The sequence below is a fragment of the Rhinolophus ferrumequinum genome, chromosome 19 (assembly GCF_004115265.2).
Source record: "Rhinolophus ferrumequinum isolate MPI-CBG mRhiFer1 chromosome 19, mRhiFer1_v1.p, whole genome shotgun sequence".
In the NCBI taxonomy this organism is placed as follows: Eukaryota; Metazoa; Chordata; class Mammalia; order Chiroptera; family Rhinolophidae; genus Rhinolophus; species Rhinolophus ferrumequinum.
Window position 1 is genome coordinate 11,403,854 of NC_046302.1, and position 19,753 is coordinate 11,423,606.

Genomic DNA, 19,753 nt, shown 5'->3' on the forward strand with positions numbered 1-19,753 from the left:
TAAAGTCAGAGTTGCAATTAGCCCATAATGGTGTCTTTGAATTAGAAAAAGATGCATTTTCTTCCTGGCAGATGTAGTAACCCTGTGGCATGAGAAATGGCATGCGTGCAGAACCCAGAGTGGATTTCAGTTTCCATTTGCCCCTGGGCCTGGTGCGTGGGCAGTGCACACACAGTCTGAGCAACTGTAAGGGGCAGATATGGAAAATGGGTGGCCAATGGTGTCATTGATGCCAACTAGGAAGAGAGTAGACCTGGGAGGCAGTGAGAGGGGAACTGATGAGCTCGGTTGTAAATGTATTCAGTTGGTAGTATTTAAGGTCATTTGTTTAGGTGGAAATATCAGGGAAGAAGTTGGATATATGATTCTAAAACACTGCAAACTATAGATGACTTAGATTATTAAACTTAATTTTAAATTACATGTTGATTGTAGTTAAAAGTATTCAAAGTGAACAAATGACTTTTTGAATTATAGCTCCAATGGCACTTGTGTAGTACTAGTGGTTGTTTCTCCAAAGTGGTTAACTTGCTCTATCAAAAAACTCAGTCCAAATAACTTTTTAAAGAATACCCACTACTGTTTATTAATGTACTGAAGAATGGTAATGATAACTTGGATTGGTAAGTTTTGTTTTATTTTCTTTGTTCCAGATTGCTGTGCTATGCCTTATGTGATTAAGACCTCTTACCAAGAATACCTTGGCTTTGGCACTTCTGGAGAGTCAGATCATGTGAGTACAGAAGCTGTGCAGGCAGATTGCAACAAAACCCAATTGCTTAGATCAGCGAAGTAAAAAATAAAAAAAAATTGTGATAGATAAGAACAAAAAGATAATACCTGTTTGTTTGTTTGTTTGTTTTGTTTTTGTGATATAAATTCTAGATTAGGTAGAATACTCATCTCTTTTCCCCATTCATTATTATACTAGGAGCTATAAAATCAACAGTGCAGTTCTTTTTTTTTTTTTAATTGAAGTTTATTTGGGTGACAACATGGAAACAACAGTGCAGTTCTTATATCAGCTAATTTATTAGGGTATTTATGGCAACCAATTATAAGTATTGAAAGCATGTTTCTTGATTTGTTTTTGTGATTCTAAAGGGACAAAAACCTCTCACCTCATGGGAATATAAAATAAAGTATAGGGAATATAGTCAGTAATATTACAATAACTATGTATAGTGCCAGGTGGGTACCAGACTAGTCAGGGGGATCTCTTCTTAAATTGTATAAATGTGTAACCACTATGCTGTACACCTGCAGTTAATATAAAATAATACTGAATGTCAACTGTAATTGAAAAATTATAAAAGGGAGGAATAAAGGGGAAAAAGAGGTTCAGAGTTCCAGGTATAAAACAAGTCTTGGGGATGAAATATACAGCATAGGAAATACAGTCAGTAATATTGTGATAGCGTGGTATGGTGTCAGATGGTTGCTGGACTTATGGTGATCACTTCTTTAGCATAGGGAATATAATCAGTGATATGGTAATAACTGTGTATAATGCCAGGTAAATACTGTTGAATAACTATGATGTATACCTGGAATAATATAATATTGTAAGGTAGCTATATTTTATTTGTTTGTTTGTTTTCTGTTATCTATATTTTAATAAAAATCTTAAAAAAGAAGAAATGAGCTATCTAGCCATGAAAAGACATGGAGAAAACTTAAATGCATATCACTAAGTGAAAGAAGCCGATCTGAAAAGGCTACGTACTGTGTAATTCCAACTGTATGACATACTGGAAAAGGCAAACCTAGGGTGACAGTGAGATCAGTGGTTGCCAGGGGTTATAGGGGGAGGGAGGGAGGAATAGGCAGAGCACAGAGGATTTTTAGGGCAGTGAAACTATTCTGTGCGATACTATAATCGTAGGTACATGTCATTATACATTTGTCCAAATCCATACAATATACAACACCAAGAGTGAACCCTAGTGCCAACTATGGGCTTGGGCAATAATGATGTGTCAGTGAAGGGCCATTGATTGTAACAAATGTCTCACTCTGGTAGGGCATGTAGATCGTGGGGACAGTTGGTATATGTGTGTGGGTGATATGGGAGCACGAGATACCTTCCACTCAGTTTTGATGTGAACCTAAAATTGCTCTAAAAAATAAAGTCTATTTAAAAAACAAACAAACAAAACAAAACAACAACAAAAAAAACCTCTCAGCTTTTTGTATGGCACTGTTTTGCAGAAAGACACTGAGGAGTGCTAAAGTGGCAATGAAACAGCCCAACAGGAAGAGGAAGCTTAGTATGGATTCCAAAGAGCATTTGAATCAGGATGGATGCTTGGTAAGATGTCAATTCCTAGACTCTTTCTCATAGTTTCTGCTCACTGTGGGAAATCACACTGTAATTGTGTAGTTTATACCACAGTGGAGGTGTTTGTTCAGTCACTCCAAACTGGTTGGTTGAGTTTTATGTATAGTGGTATAGAAATAAGTATCATTACAGTCTAGCATGTCTTAAAAGGCAGTCTTCATTTTAAAAGTGAAAGGAGACTTTTTCTTTTAGAAAGATAGAGGTCATTGATCATTGCCAAGTATGGGACGGAGATTGTGAACTCTAGAGGGCTGCATTTGTCAGGGTTGTCCAGAGAAACAGAACTAGTAGGAGTAGTTGACAGTCCTGTCACAATCACTGTTCACAATTTCTCTGTTTGATAATGATGAATTATATGTACGTGTGTGTATATATATATATATATATATATATACACACACATATACATATATGCACATACATATGTATATATATATGTTATATGCATATATATATGGAGAGAGAGATAGAGACAGAGAGAGGCTGATTTATGTTAAAGAATTGACTTATGCAATCATGCAATCGTGGGGGCTGGCAAGTCTGAAATCTACAGCTCTACAGGGCAGGTTGGCAGGCTGGAGACACAGAAAAGAGTTGATGTTGCAGTCTTGAGTCCAGAGGCAGTCTGGAAGCAGAATTCCTCCTTTCTTGGGTGAGGTCAGTCTTTTTTTCTCACAAGGCCTTCAAGTGGTCGGATGAGGCCCATCCATATTGTGGAGGGTAATCTGCTTTACTCAGAGTCTACTGTTTAAATGTTAATCACGGCTAAAAAAACACCTCACAGTGACATCTCAACAGCTAGGGGTTATAATACGCATCGTGCTTCTAGTTACCTGTGCTGTTTCCTTATGACAACTTTTTGTTTTCCTACAAATTTCAAGGTGCGCAGAAGTGAACAAGAGACCTCTGTGGTGACTGTTTTGGGATCAGTGGGTCACTAGAGCTTTCTCATTGTGACCCTCTCATGGGCTCCTATTATGAATGTGGGTGTAGATTTGGGGCTCTTCATGTGGGTTGTGGTTAGAAATTTACAAATTACAATTGGTAAAATAGCACAGTGGTGCACATTCTGTGGTTCAGTGCCAAGTTAGGAGTGGTTTGATGAACTCCAGACATTGAATGAGACATGTCAAGCGACAATGTGGATTGTGCTTGGTTTTGAGACATTAAATGTCAAGCTATAGAGCTGTTTCCTCAGGGTCAGTCGTTAATGTGGGGCTGAGGTCCAGTTCCCCTTGTGGTCCAGATTGGTTTCATCTCATTGACCAGTTCCATCAGGTTGGAGTGCCCTAAATGTATCCCAGAGAGCTTGCTCTCTAAGGTGGCTTGGAACAGACTTAGGAAGGCCTATATCTGTCTCAAGTTATGTGAGGATGCCATTCTTCTCAGCACTTCTGGATTGCTGCGTCATGCCCTCTGAGGAGACAGGGTGTTTGATGTGTTCCAAGTTATTTTTGGATAGTGCTTCTCCAGCTGTAGTCTCTGGACCAGCAGCATCAGCATCACCTGGGGGTTTGTTAGAAATGCAAATCCTCCAGACCTTAGTGAATCAGACACACTGGAGGTGGGGCTCAGCAATTTATAGTTTACCAGGCCTTCAGGTGATTTGGATACATGCTTATGTTTGAGAACCATTGTGCTAGAGAAATAGCTAGACATACACGTATCTTACCTATTATTAGTGCTATAGTTATAGTCCATAATGGCTGCTGCATATTTGTGAAATGTTATAGTGTAATATTGGAGACCCTCTCCCTTCCTATCCAATATATTTCTCTATCTTTTCTTAGTATCATTTCTCTTTAAATGATTACTGCCCTGTCTCAACCCTTCGCTTAGCTTGCCCTACAACATTAACATTTCACCTGTCTCTTCTCTGTTGGAGCAAATCCCAGTTTTCTCTTATAGCCCAGCTTGGTTTCTGACTTAATGCAGATGCTTTTACCATTATGCAGTCCCACATTGGGATTTTCCCTTTTTTGAACTCCAGAGTGCTCAACGCTCATCTAGGTGCTATTTTAGCGTGGCTCCTTGCTTGGCTGGATTTCTAAAACTATCTGTTGAATGATGTTCCTGGTGTTTAATGGCATCTTCATGCAAATCGACTTTTTTGATCAATAGTAAGCAAATGACATTTCAAAGGACCATATTACTAATTTGAGTTTTGAGCTGTTTTGAACATATCATTATTTTAAAGGATGTTCACATAGGATAATTGAAAAGATACGCATTTAGGATGAATTATGCATTGCACTGTTGGTTTGGGGCTCTTTGCCAGTTACAATGTCCATTTTCATTAGGTAAATTTAATAGTTTAATACAGAAAGCAGGTCCACCTCTGTGGCTGCGTTCACTGTGGAGAGAAAGGGGTTCGATCTTGTTTGAGTTCAAGCACTAAAATCATGTTTGAATTTTGATTGAAATGTCAGTAACGTCCTTCACTTTCTATGTCACCCTTATGATTTTACAGGTGACATTTCCAGTCAACCAAGCAAAATAGCAGTGGCAGATTAAGCACATGAAACATCAAACTAATGAACAGTTGGGTGCTTTCTAAACATCTGCTTTTGAGACAATAATTTATATCTTGGATGTCTATTAATTTTCAGATGCTGATCTCAATATCTGCCAATGAATGTCTTCCTGGACTAATATGTTCTCTGTATTTCTTCATAAAATTTAGAAAATATTTATTTGGAACCTCCGTACTGTTTTCCACCCCAATAAATTTAATAAATAAAAAATAAATAAAATAAAAAAAATATTTATATCTTTCAATATACAGGCACATAGTTAAAAAAAATCAAATAATACAGACTGGTATTAAAAAAAGAATGCAAATTTTCTGTATATCCACTTACACACATGATAAACCCCAAATCTTTTCCTAAGGTTGTGACCACTGTTTACATTTTCTTGTGTATCTATGTGGGAATAAAAAACAAAAGGAAGCTAAAATCCCTAAACCCTTCATATGTGTGTGTGTGTGTGTGTGTGTGTGTGTGTGTGTACAGACACACACATATACACACATATATATATTACACACATACACATAATGCATACATAATACCTACATACATGCATACACGTATCCCAAATAGGCTTACACTGTGCTTCTTGTTATGTATCTTACCTTTTTTGCACTTAAGCATGTATATCATGGAGATTCAGACCTTGTCTTTGTCTTGAATAGTGCATAGTATTAATATTTCATTTTGTAACTATACCATAATTTATTTAAACAGTGCCCTACTGTAAATAAACATTTAGGTGATTTTTATTTTTTGTTGTTACAACCAATGTTATACACTATGTTACAACCAATGTTCTCACTCATATATGTTGGTGTATTTCATATTTGATTCATAGATTAAATCTTATCAGAATTATTGTATTAAAGAGTATGTGCATTTAAAATTTTGATAAGCCTTTCGTATCATCATCCAAAGAGGTCATGCCAGTTTATATTTTCTGTAACAGCATCTGCAAGAGTGCCTTTTTTCCTTAGGGATTTTTGCATGTTTTACATCTTTGTTTGTTAAAATCTACCCTGTGGATGAACTTCCATTTACCGTGCTGGTCTAGGGAGCGCTGCCGCAATCTTGAAGAGAGGTTCCCTTGCTCCTGTTAGACTCCTTAATATAATTATGCTTTTGCACAACATCCAAAACAAAGACAACTGTCACTTTTGGGTGCCATTTGCTAGCCTTTCCACCCACCATCTTTAGAATTGACTGGCAAAGTGTAATCACATGCAATGGAGAAACTAAGCTTTTTTTTTTTTCAACTTGATTTCATAGATGTTTGGTGTGTATGTGGGTGTTCTGGGCATAAAACCCCAAGCATACGTGGGCTGTAAAATTTCACATTTCCTACATAAATTGCAAGTTTCCAAAATTAAAAAAAAGGAAATTTTATTTAACTGTACAAAAATGAAATACATGGTCTCTAATTGTGTATATAAATATCTGATACTGAATAAATGTTAGCAACAATTCTTCCTTTCCCTCTGAACCTCTTAAAATCTATGAATCTATATCTAATTAGTGAATATGAGCTTTGAGAAATAGAAATACGACATTATTTATTCTCTAAAGGATCTTAGAGTATTACTGAAGAAAAGAGCACCACATGAGAGTAGTGCACACAACTGAGTACAAAGGACATTAGTGCTGCAAGGCACATTTGGCCTTCAGAGAAAGGTTGGGATCACCAGGGGCTCGTGTCTTGAAGTATGAAGAGTACGTGAGATGTGCATGTTTAATGCTTTATTTCATTTATTTAATAAATAAAAATATTTATCTAATGCATATTTAATGCTGTTGTCACAAATGGCTCTTAAATCTAACCTGGTAAAATGCAAGAGTAGAACTTACTTGCGTTTTAACATCTGGGTGCTCTCTAGGCAGCTAACCTTGAGAAGTAAGAAAGTTTAAGGGTCACAGCAGGGATCGTCAGGGCCAAGGAGGCAGCATGAGCAAAGGTATGGGGTCGGAAGCAAATATGACGTATGTGATATGTGATGAGATTATAATGACTTGTCTGACCGAGCAGATGTTGCTCTTGGCAGTTTTGTAAAATGATCATTAGGTTGAAGGTCAGAATATTTGGATTTTAGTCTTTGGCTCTGGTGATAATGAGTTCTGTGACCAAGGACAAGTCCTTCACCAGGCTGGGGCTCAGCTTCTTTGTCTATAGAACAACAAGAGTCTTAGATTCGAAGATCCTTAAGGGCCTTTCCACTTCAATAAGCCTAAGATATGGCACATAAGCAGTAGTCAGATGACTAGGGTGGAACTGGGTGGCTGAGATTAGAGGGTCTTGAAGGCACAGCAGAGGAATTTATACTTGATATGGTGGCCACTGGACTTGATGTACTGAGGGGGGTGTGGCATGGTTGCCTTCAACGTGGGCGTAGTGTGATGAAATCTATTTTATAATGCCCTTAAATAGATGTTGAGAAAATGTTTAAGGTGGGATTCTTTTAGTTTCTTATTTTTCAGTAGTACTAAGTTTTTTGTTTGTTTGTTTGTGTTTTATCATTTTGTTGCCCCACACATGACTGATAACAGTTTGCATCTGCCAATATAATTCATTTACGAGTATGTATGGAGGAATCATAGCAAGGAGATGTTTATAAAGCTATCTTAGATTTTTTTCTCTTTGTTTTTTGTATGAGTCTTAGCAATTACTGTTTTAAAATATGCTTGTGATTTTGTATTTATTCAGGTATAGTGAGACTAACAGATCAAGAGACAACTACTATTGAAAAGATAGTTTGTTACTCACATTTCTCAAGAGGAGGGGTACGTCACACCGTGCGGGGCCATGTGGGGAAGGTCGAGAATTGGTCAGGAGGCAGAAGGACTGAGGGGAAAATGGAGGCAAAGGCCTTTATCGTGTTTTTTATAGGAAGGAATGGGCAAGGCAGGGTGAGCAAGTTAAGCAGGTTTAGGGTTCACTGGTTTGAATAATTTCCGTGCTCTCTGGCTATAGGCGCTTTCTTTGTGTCTAGTACCTGGCCCTGGGATGATTCAGGGCGGGAGGACACTGTCCCAGACTGCAAGAGCCTGATAAAAAGAGTTGAGTGGGGTATGGACTCAGGATTGGTGTTTTGCATATCAAAGGCATGATCACAGGCAAGTTGTTTGCTAGTTCTAGGAACTAGTTCTCCTTGAGAGGAACAATCCTGCCCCTGTCCAAAAGCCCCCCAAATGCCAAAGCATCATAAAATACAGAAAATAAAAAAACATGTTAATAAAAATACTATAGAGGGATTTCGTCCAGCGACTGTAGTTATATTATTGAATATTTTAACAAAATGAGAAAATGTCCTTCTCTCCGTCTGCATCTGAATGCCAGTAGGGCAATGGAAAGTAATCCTTTCCAGAATCTGGGTCTGAAAGGTTAATTTCATTCATCATCAGTTTGTACCCCACATTGCTTCAGACCAAAAGAGACTGTGAAAAGTGGACTTGAAGCAGCAGGTGAAATGCCAATAGTCGTTTATTACTGGAGTTATTAAATAGGATTTCAGTGTTTTGTATAATTCATGAAAGCAACAGATATAGCCCTCCATTCTCATGGAAGAGGAGAGCAGGGTGCCCCAGTGCCATCCGTTGCTCCAAGGCCTGGGTCTGAGGTGAAGCAAAGGAGAGGGCAGCATGTCCCAGTTCTAAGTGGTGACTTGGAACTGCCAAACACAAATCAGGGCGAAAACCCTTCGTTTTGCTTCCTTGGTTGGAATTCATAGAGAAATGTAGACAACTGATTAATTAGAAAACATCACTGTAACTTGTAGTAGACGTGTATGTTGCCCTCCAGGGCCATCAGGTGGGAACAGAACATGAAGCCATTTGGGTGATTTTCCCATCTCATAGTCTCCCTTCCAAAATTACGGATTTTAAATTGAAGAATGGGGATGTACCGTAGCAAAGACTTATTTTAGGTTCCTTAAACCATTATCTCCCATTTTTCAGAGCACTGTTTTTCTGTTTTCTCCCCTAAAGCTTTACTTTCATTTTTTTAGAACTAAAGTTCAAAACCTGAGAAATCATAGTAATGGTTTCATTTTTCTCAATTTATATTGATTTCAATAATGTTCTGTCTCGGAGGATTAGGAAAACTGCTCATTTTTCCTTTTGTTTTGTTTTTTAAATTGTCTATTCATTAATAGCAGTGTGGATTTATTACCTTTCTGGAATAATTAATTAGCTGAGACAGAAGCGAAGAACATTAAAGCTAGCAGGAGCTTTGGAGAACAATTATTCCAATCCCTTTATTTTACAGACAAGAGAAATCAGGTCCAGAAAAATATATGTCATTTGTTCACAGTTACATAGCACTTTATGGGTGGGGTTGGGATTTGGCCTTAGGTCACCTGACCCCAAATTCTGCATTTTCCCTATTCTATTGTATGATATTAAATCCTTTTTTGTTGGCAAAATTGTTCAAAAAATGAGGTCAGTGTATCATAAGAGAAATGTAAGTTTATTCTGAAATACAAAATTATGATCTCTGGTGTATATATTTATAATCTTGATCCAGCTGAAAAAAAAAAAAACATGGATATAATGAGCCTGGGTAATTTAACTCTGAAGTGAGAGGTAATTTTTTTTTTTTTTTTTTTTTTTTTTTTTGTGAGCAGTATGTTTCTTCTATCTAGGCAGAATTTCAATAGCAAATGAAGTTGTGAACCAAACAACCAAACATCCTAATCCACTAACTGAGTGACAGACAATATATTATATATTTCTTATATTTGAATGGCATCGTGATTATAAAAATGCTTCCGTAGCTGTTGTGCTCACATAATCAACTCGTGAATACTGTGTCTTTTTACCATTTCAGTTTTTGCAGGGGAACCTTTATGAGAAGAGACTTGTTATTTTAAACTATGTAAATTTCCCTTGTATTACATGGGTAAAGAAGGATGAAATTGGGGTAAAGAGCTACCATAGAAAATTAGGTGTGATTCAGCTCATCATTTCCCCTGCAGTAGAATAGAGGGGGGTAGGATTGCATTACTGCTTTCCCACACCCACCCCCTGCCCGGTAAACAACATCCCCGCGGCTCATCGTGGGGCACACAGACCTGCAGCTGCAGCATCAGCTGGGGACTGGTTGGAAACTCATAATCTCAGGCCCCACTCCAGACCTACTGAATCAAGATTTGCATTTTAACGAGATTCCCGGGGGGCTCACATGCATGTTAAAGTTTGAGAAGCCCTGGGTTATGGTACGTTTTATCAGGATGCTATCTTATTAATTACATTAAGATATCTATGCTAACTTGGTGCTAATTTGCATTCATGCTTTCGTTCAGCAGATTCTTGTTTAACTAGACGAGGTGTTAGGCTATGTTTTGGGCATAAAAGATGTAAAGACATTGTCTGCTTTCAGTGAACTCATCAAAGCAGGCAAGACCAATAAGACAGATGGTGGTAGTACAATGTGGTAGGCCCAATAATAGAGATTTGTATAGGCCAGGGGTGTCCAAACTTTTTTCAACGTTTTTCACCAAGAGCCATATGCGGTAAAACACACAAACAGCCGGGCCACTCACTTGAGGTGAAGTACGTATTGCCTCACCTGGTTTATTTAAGTAAACTAAATATATTTTTGGAATTTGCTGTGGGCCAATAAAAAATGGATTGTGGGCAGCAGTTGGCCCGCGGGCCGCAGTTTGGACACCCCTGGTGTAGGATATCTCCAGGCTTCAGAAGGCTACCCAACCTAGCATGGGTGCAGGGGAGAGGAGGAAGTAGGATCAAAGAAAGCTTCTCGAGCTGACTCCTAAAGGATAAATATAATAGGTGTGTATTAGTTTTGTATTTCTGCATAACAAATTACTACAAACTTAGAGGTTTCAAACACCCATTTCTTGTTACCTCACATTTTCTGTAGGTTACACGGACAGGCATAGCTTAAATGGATTATGTGTTTAGAGTCTCAAAGGGTGAAATTAAAGTGTTGGCCTGGCTGAGTTACTTCTGGAGCTCAGTGGTCTCTTCCAAGCTCATGTGGTTGGTGGCAGAATTCTGTTCCTTGTGGTTGTAGGGCTGAGATCCCTGCTTTCTTGCTGGCTATAAAGCAGGGGCCACTCTTGGCTCCAAGAGGCTCTGTAGTTCCTTGCCATGTGGCCATCTCACAGCATGGCAGCCTGGTTTTTCAAGGCCAGCAGGAGACTCTCCTGTTCCAGTTAGCTGAGGTATGTCATATATTGCACTGCAATCGAGAAGTGACCATCCCATCACCTTTGCCGTATTTTGTGGTCTAGACCCAAGTGATAAGTTCTACCCCCCACTCAGGGGAGGAGATTCTACAATGGTGTGTCTCCTTAGGATCATTTGAGAATCACTCCCACCCCAAGGAGATTCTGAAGCTGGTAAGGTGCGGGTGCAGGTGAAGGAGGCTGCAGAGTGAGTTCGGGGAACTTTGAACAGGGGATAGAAAGAGGTTTCTAGTATAAAATGATGAACTTATTTTGTAATTATTGAATTTCAGGAGCTTGTAGGGCATCTAGATGAAGCTGTGCAGGGGTACTTTGGATCTGCACATTTGAATTTTGATGAAGGGAGATATAGATCCACTGGTGGTCATGTTTGTGAGACTGAGAGTGGACTGGATGGTGTAGAGGGGGTGAGTGAAACAGGTGGTGGGCTAATGGAACCCCAGAAGAGCAGCAGTGAGGGTTGTGCTCAGGAAGAGACACTGGGGCATGGAGACAAAGGCAAGCCCAGAGTAGTGCAGGGAGAATAGGCAGGAAGTGTAGTATTGTCATTTAGGGGGTGAGAATGCCACGGGAGGCTGTAAAAACTAAACCAGTGTGGCACTGGTACTGGGATGGACAGATCAACAAAAGAAGCAGAAGAGAAAAGCCGGAAGCAGGAGCAAACACACATGGAGTTTAGTGTGTAGTACACACATTCTAGACCGATGGGGAGGAGAAGGCCTATCTAGGAAGTGGTCTTGGGACAGCTGAATGGCCACCTGGGCAAAAATAGTGTGGCTTCACCTCACACTCTATCCTAGAACACACCGTATCCTCAGATTTATCAAAGATTTGAATGTAAGAAATAACATGTAAGTGTAATAGATATAAACAGTAGACATAAATAATAGACATAAACAGTATGGGAGTAGAGAAGGATTTTCTAACTATTACTCAAATCTGGAAGCCATAAAAGAAAAGTTTTATAGTTTCATTTGTTAAGTGAAACAAGTAACAAAAATCTCTGCATATTAAAAATATCATAAGAAAAATGAAAAAGAAATGACAAACTGGAAAAAATAATGCATCTCATATTGTAGAGAAAGGACTAATCTTTGTGATTTATTAAGACCAAAAGATGAGTAATCATTCCAACAGAAAACTGGACCAAGAATGTAAGGAGATATTTCATAGAAAAGGAAATACAAATGGCTTTTAAATATACAGTGATCTTCAACTTCCTCATAATGAAACAAGTGCAAATTAAAACTATAGTGAGGTATCATTTTTCACTTGTCATCTTGGCAAAAATCCAAAAATTTGATAAAACATCCTTTTAGCTAAACACTGGGAAAACAGGCCGGGATCCGAGGCTTCTGGGACTGTTCAGTGGGGCAGCTTGTGTGGGCCCTGACTTGGTGGTGCTTATCGGCAGGAAACATAAATCTCCACTTCTGAGAAGTCATTCCAGAGATAGCATTGCACAATGACTTATGTACTAGTTTTTCACTGCAGCTTTATATGATTGGAAAACAGATAGGAAACAACCTAAACATCCATAAATATGGAGCCAGTTATATAAATCATGAAATATCCATTCAGTGTAATATTGTGCAGCTATAAAAAAAAAAGAACAAGAATGCTCTTTGTAAACTCATAAGGATCTCTGAGGTACTTTGTTACGTGAAAAGAGAGATAAAAAACAGTATTACGATATGATACCTTTTGTGTACAAGAGCAAGAAAATAAGAATATATATTCATGATTCTTTGTATTTTTGTAACGAAAACTTTGCAAGGGTATGTTAGAACCTAATAACAGTGATTATCGAGTGGAGTATTATGAGTTGGCCAGATGGGGGAGGACATGCAGGAATATTTTCACTGTACAATTTGTTTTTAACTTGAACCATATGAACTCAAAAACTGAAATAAATAGTATGTACAGAAAGATACCAAGTGAATGTATCTCAGGGAATCTATCACACTCAGTTAAATACAGCTGTATGGGCAAATGGCAGCCTGATACAGTCATCTTCATACTGGTTGGTTTGCTTAGCCCATCAATAAAGAAACTTGAATCACGTATCTACATATATGTGGATTATTGTTTATTTGAAAATTATATGATTTACTACTATACAAATTGTATTTTGTACCTTAAAACCACAGACTACAAAGAAACTAAAAATGTATAGCGTGGAAATGAAAGTAATGTTACTTTTTAACAGTTAAAAACGAGTTTGCTTTCACCACACTATTAATATGCATGATTCCTTTTTGAAAGCTTGATTCAAAGCTTTGTGTTACCATGATCTAAAGTCTGTATTTTAGGTTTGGTTTTAATGGTTGTCATATCTAGGATCACTGACCTTCCTGGTTTGTCTAGAACTGGGGGACCCCCGAGGTGTGGGACTTAAGTGCTGTGGCCAAGTTAATCCTGAACCAACGGGAAAAGTCAGTCACCCTGGTGATAGCTTATAAAGATATGTCCCAAAGATACAGAGGAATAAGTTGAAGAAATGATTGCTGGGCAAACTTAATAAATCATGGTACTGATTTTTCAGCATCACCATCAATTATGCAAAAGTTTTTGTATATTTCAGCTGCTGAATTTTCACCTTCTGTGATGACAATCAGTTTTTCTTGGGACCTAATCAAAAGTATTGCATATTTCTATTCCCAAAAGTGATTTCAAAGCCCATTAACACCCTTCACTTGGAAACTGTCCCCCAACTTTTAAGTGTACAGTTATTATGAGTGTTTTAGGGGGCACACATTGTGTATGGCCACAATATTATGTAAATAAAACATGTATCTGGATACCCACTGACAAATGCTCTTTGCTACTGTATCTTTCACACCGTAGTCTTTGTTAAATGGTCAGCTTTCCTTCAAGATTGCTGTGAGAGTGTGCCTGATGAATTGTTTGCTCCATGGAGGGAAGCTCTGACATCTTCTTATTGGTTGCTTGTATTGTCCTATATTCAGTCTGTGGTTTCTTCCCTGGAATCTTTGAAGTCATTTGTCTATTCTATGAAGGTCAGTTCATAGATAATGTTATCTTAACTGAGTACTATAAACTGTAGTAGATCCCAGTCGGCTGAAAGCAAAGGTTGGAAGGAGGGCTTGGCTCTGGTGTGGGATGTGTCTCTCCCATCAGCCTGCCTCTTGTGTGACTGTCAGATCCAGGGATCCCATTAGGGAAACGCTTTTGTCAGCTTCAATATGAACTGGTATTGAACCTTACTCTCTCTGTCCGCCAACAGAGAATTGAGATAGTAATAAAAGATTCCTCCCGTGTCTGAATGACTTGTGGTGTGCCCTTCCTGGGGTCTGTGCCCCTCCACACACACCTGGAGGGCACTGGCTCCTGACGCATTGTCCCTTCATTACAGTGGTTTTCATGGCTTGGCTTTCTGCAGACAGAAAAGTTGGTTTTTGGTGTTTCAAACAATGACTCAAAAATACGGTCTCAACCATGTTTTCTGTGTTCCAGGAGCAAGCTGAAGAAGAAAAGAGGAATGGTGCAGATCCTTTGAGTCACGGTAATTAGCACCGCCCTTTACAGTTTTAGTTCACAACGAACAACTTTTAAAAGAAACTTATTAGATAGCTTTAATTGTTTTAGGTTTATTAACTTAAGTCAATAGTAGTATTATTTATCAATAGTGTGTTACATACTCTTCTGTAGACTTTATCACTGTCATCTAAGATTTTCAAAATGTACATCAAGAAAAAGTCTGAAGCTCTTATTTATTTGCTTTTTTAAAAAGTTTTAAGCAAAACAACTTTTGATTTGTAAAATTTCCCTGTGAACAAGAAAATAAGAGATGCTACTTAGTTTATTTATAATTCTTTGCGTAAGCTTTTCCCAGATTAGTTTAAATTTCTAAGGATTGCATTTGTACTCTTCTATTGAAGTCATGTTTTAGAGGAGATTGTACATTTGCTCTAAAATGAATATCTCTCATTATGGTTATTAATACATCAATTGGTTTTAGATAACAGCTTTTTAATATTCATGCTAATTCGCTGATGCTTTAAATTTAAATCAACAAATGCAGATGCTGTTTTCCTGGAATGTGTATTCCATACATTTTGTGATTATTGCTATATAGGTAGCCAACTGTTATTAAATTTTCTGTAAAATGTAGTTGAATGTTTAACATTTGTGCTATTCTTCATGGGAAGGAAGTATATAAATATGATAATTTTTCTCTAATGATATTTTAAAGTACCTTAAGTGTTTGTTTAATAAGTTTTGTTTTGTTTTTGTTTTTTTTAAATAATGGAAAAAACTAAAAATACCTTGAAAAAAATGACAAACAAGAATTGAGGTTTTTAAAGACTATTTTATATTGCTTAGTTTTGGGACCCAATATAGAAAATTTGTGGTCTTCTACTTAAATGATTTTAAAAATAAAAGTTGTTTTCTATTTTAAGAAAAATGCTCCTTTAAACTTACTTTTCTCATTAGCTCTCCCCCTAATCCTATCATATTCTTTCCTCAAAAAACAAAGTAGAATGTGGTAATTTGCTAATTATGTAACTTGGTGTTCAGCTCCATTGAAATACACTTTAATTATGCAATACTGGAATTCCAGAAATAAATTTAGACTGTACATGGCCCTAAAGGCAGGGTTTTTTAAAATGCATTTTTTTTCTTCTCAGAAAGAGGTTGTGATTTAGTATATACGTTGTTGTTTCTTCCCTGTAGCTGTATTTTCACACTAATGTAAATTGTTTTAGGTTCTCTTATTCTATGGTTGAAGTATTAATTCTACAAAAAGAAAAAAATGCAATTAGGCCAACCATTTACACATGTTCAGTCTTCAAAACTGAGACTTTTTATTTTCAGTAATTTATTATTTATAATTTTACTATAGCCAGGTATATGTTTATCTTAAATAGTTTTTCAGTTTTAATGGAAAGTAAGTTTTTGCTGTTGTTCTTCCATTGTCAGATTTGTTTTATAGTTAGTGGTCCATTCTCAAAACCTTTGCCCTTTGCCTATTATTGCCTATTATTTTCCATATCTGTTATTGTTGTTGCTATTTTCCCCCCTGTAGAACATAGCTCAATGTTTAGAAGAAGGCTGAAATTTGGTTTTTGTATATAGATGCTACAAACTGCCAGTTGAAATGAAAACTGAATTGTTGGAGAGGCTTTTGAAGTAATTTACATTTTTACCACTTTTTGGTGGGATAAAGGGGACTATTCCCTAAATTGCCTATTGTCCTAGTATTATAATGAGGATTTTTCCTCCTATAGTTCCTGGAAATAGTTTAATCTTTTCTGTAGGGTGCTTGCAAAACAAAAGAGATTTAGTCATTTACCTTATGTCTTAAAAATAATATCAAAAAAAGATGAAGGGATTAGAAAATGAAAAGTAGTAGACACATTACAGTCATGGGGATATGGAATACAGAATGGGGAATACCGTGTTTTCCCGAAAATAAGACCTAATCGGACAATCAGCTCTAGTATGGCTTTTGGAGCAAAAATTAATATAAGACCTGGTATTATATTATATTCGGGGAAACACGCTATAGTCAACAAAGTTGTAAAGATCATGTAAGGTGCCAGATGGGCACTGGACTTATCAGGGGAATTACATCATAGATGCCTGACCAATGCACTATACACCTGAAGCTGAAGTAGAATATTGAATGTCAACTATAACTAAATATATAGGTGTTTAGTTATATATATATAAATAACTAAATATATATATCTCGTCATAGGAGGTGGAGCATAGCATAAGGAAGATAATAAATGGTATTGTAACAGTTATATGTCAGATGGGGTAGTAGCTTTGTTATCACTTTGTGAGGGATGTAAATGTCTAACTATTATGTTGCTTTATACACTTGAAACTAATAAAAAGCATGGTCTGGAGCAACAACAGCAAAAAATAATATTAAAAGAAAAGCAAAAACTGTGCACATACATATTTATATTTGAACAGAAAATTATATTGAAAAACAATTCTTGATAGTGATTTTACAACAAACAAGGTATTTCTTTGGAAATCATTATAAAATAATTTATTGAATGCTCAATCTGTGCCACTAACACTGACCCCTGTGTTACAGATAATGAAACTTTGAGAGGCCATTTGATTTATTTAGTGTAAACTTAACTAGTTAGTGGTGGATATAGGATTTGAACCCCCATCTAGCAAGTTCTAAAGCCTATGCACTTCCTATTTACTAGTCTTTTCTTTTTCTTTACTTTAACATTGTCCCTTCTTTGTGGCTATTAAAAACAGAGGTAGAAAAAACTGGAATCTAGCTTAGAAATGGTATGGGGAAAGTACCTGCTAATAATTGAAGTATTAGTGGTATTTAATATAGCCTCTGTGTCCTTTGGGACTATCTGAACTAGATTTTTATTGCTATAGGTATATGCTGAGATTAATTCTTTTTGGTTCTTTTGGAAATTCTCTGAGCTAGATTATTCCTGGTGATTCAAACAAATTTAACAGCTGTCTGAGATACCCTTAAGAGCAGGCTTGTCTCAATAAGTATTATTTATTAATAATTCTGTATATTTGAAGTTATAGAATTACTGTTGTCAATCACTGTGTAATCCCGGACCTCTACAATGGAAATCTCCAAAATAAAAACAACTGATTTCTTCAACCGGACAGGTGATCTGGCTTTTCATCTTGTAAATTTTAAGTGCTCTTTTTAACCAATGGTAATATTTGTTTGGTTGAGTGTTAGGGTAATGAGGTGTTTATGGAAGAAATTATAAAGGAAAATGAGATGTATATACATACAAATTAAATTCTGTACAACAGAGAACATCATAATAAACAAAATTAAAACAGAAATAACAAACTAGCATGTATTTGTCACAACTACAACCTACAGAAGGTCTATAACAGATAAAGGAATTATAAAAAATAACCAGATACACAAGATCTCAGTGCAAAAACAGGCAAAAGGAATGAGCAGGTAATTCATAAAAGAGGAAATGAATATACAGCTAAAAATAATTACATTAAATATATTCAGTCTCACTAGAGAACAAAGAAATTTAAAAGTAATGATGAGCATTTTTAACCTACTAAATTAACAACAATTTTAAAAAAGCTAATACCTCTTGCTGGTGCAATGGGGAAGACTGGCTTTCAGTACGCTGGTACTGGGAGTAGAAGTTGGCTGTATTGTTTTGGAGGACATATTGATAGTGTTTATCAGCAGTGTTAAATTAACATTTACTTCAACTCAGAAACCCAACTTTTTTGAATTTCTTTTAACGAAATAAGCAGGAGCATTCAATTTATGCATATGATACTCATGGTACAATTTTTAAATAGAGAAAAGTTGAAAGTAATCTAAATGTCCAACAAATTTGGAACAGGTAAAACATTGTGGTTACAATTGTATGTAGACAACTATAGTCATTTAAGTGCTTTGGAAGAATTTTAAATTACATGGGAAAGCTTACAATAAAATATTAAGGGGAAAAGAAAACCCAGGAGATTCGTCTTGATAGTTGAAAAAAAATCACGTATCTATTAATAGAAAGATGTTAATAATTGTTATCTCTAACTTGTGAGTATATTTTCCAAGTATGTTTTTTTTTTTACACCTAGTAAGTAATCATGTTACAGTCAGACAAATTTTAAAAAATAAATTCAGAAACTCCTGAACACTAAAAACTTCACTTTATGGAATGGAGGTTATTGTTGGAATATCTGTTCTTAGATTTCTTTTATTTGTAAGTAAACTTTTATTTTGAAATAATTTTAGATTTAGAGAAAAGTTGCAAACATAGTACAGAGATAGTCCTATATACCCTTCACCTAGTTTCCCCTGATGTTAGTATCATATATGACCATACGACATTTGTCAGAACTAAGAAATTAATATCGGTATATCAATATTCACTAATCTGCAGTCTTTATTCAGTTTTCCCAAGTTTTTCTACGAATGAACTTTTTCTGTTCCAAGATCAGTCTAGAATATCACTTTGCATTATCATTGCACATATTTCTTTTACCATATAGTCTCTCATCTTGTTTTCTCATGGCAAGAAGTCACCAGTATTAACAACATCCACATTTCTTGAGAGTCACCATATTTCCTCACTTGCCATCAACTCATCTTGTCCCCACCAGCTGGCATCTACATTCAGTCATTCCCTTGAAACTATTCATGTGTAGCTCACCAGTGCCTCAAGGTCACTAATATTTTGTTGATTGAACCTCCCAAACCAATGGAAGCTTCCATGCTCTTATTTTTCTCACTCTTTAGATTTCACTTAGACATTAAAGCTGGGCTCTTCTTTGCTCCCTGTTGCTCAGTCTGCTTCTGCTGTAGTCCCTCATTCTGTAACACCATCATCAACTTGTGGTCAGTCAGTCAATCTAGAATCCTAGAGACATCTTGTCTCCTCCCTCTCTTTTACCCCTGGGCCTAGCCAATGATCACCTTTATTCATCCTTCTTGATATCTCTCAAATAAAATCTCCCAACTTAGAGCTGTACCTGGTCAATTTTCAGTTCAGTCTTTTCACACTTGCTCTTCCCGAACTAAAATTTCTCTGAAATTCTGTTAGTAGAGTGCCTCCTATTCTTTCTTTAGAATATCATTAGAGGCCTGTCACCAACTGGCATTTGCTTGTAACCTGACACCCCATCCTTGTTTTGCTCCAGCCAAATAAAACAGTCTAGACCCTGCT

General features: G+C 36.7%; 1 protein-coding gene across 1 annotated transcript in view; it reads left to right on the top strand.

Annotated features, from left to right (window-relative positions):
* Nucleotides 1-655: 655 nt before the first annotated feature.
* The window catches only part of L3MBTL4 (L3MBTL histone methyl-lysine binding protein 4), a 329,281-nt gene continuing 310,183 nt past the window's right edge, over nucleotides 656-19,753 (top strand). Inside the window, exons 1-3 of the mRNA XM_033087485.1 lie at nucleotides 656-733; nucleotides 2,212-2,311; nucleotides 14,556-14,604. Coding sequence (XP_032943376.1) covers nucleotides 2,240-2,311; nucleotides 14,556-14,604 — 121 coding nt within the window. The 5' untranslated portion in view covers nucleotides 656-733; nucleotides 2,212-2,239. The remainder of the gene's footprint in view (nucleotides 734-2,211; nucleotides 2,312-14,555; nucleotides 14,605-19,753) is intronic.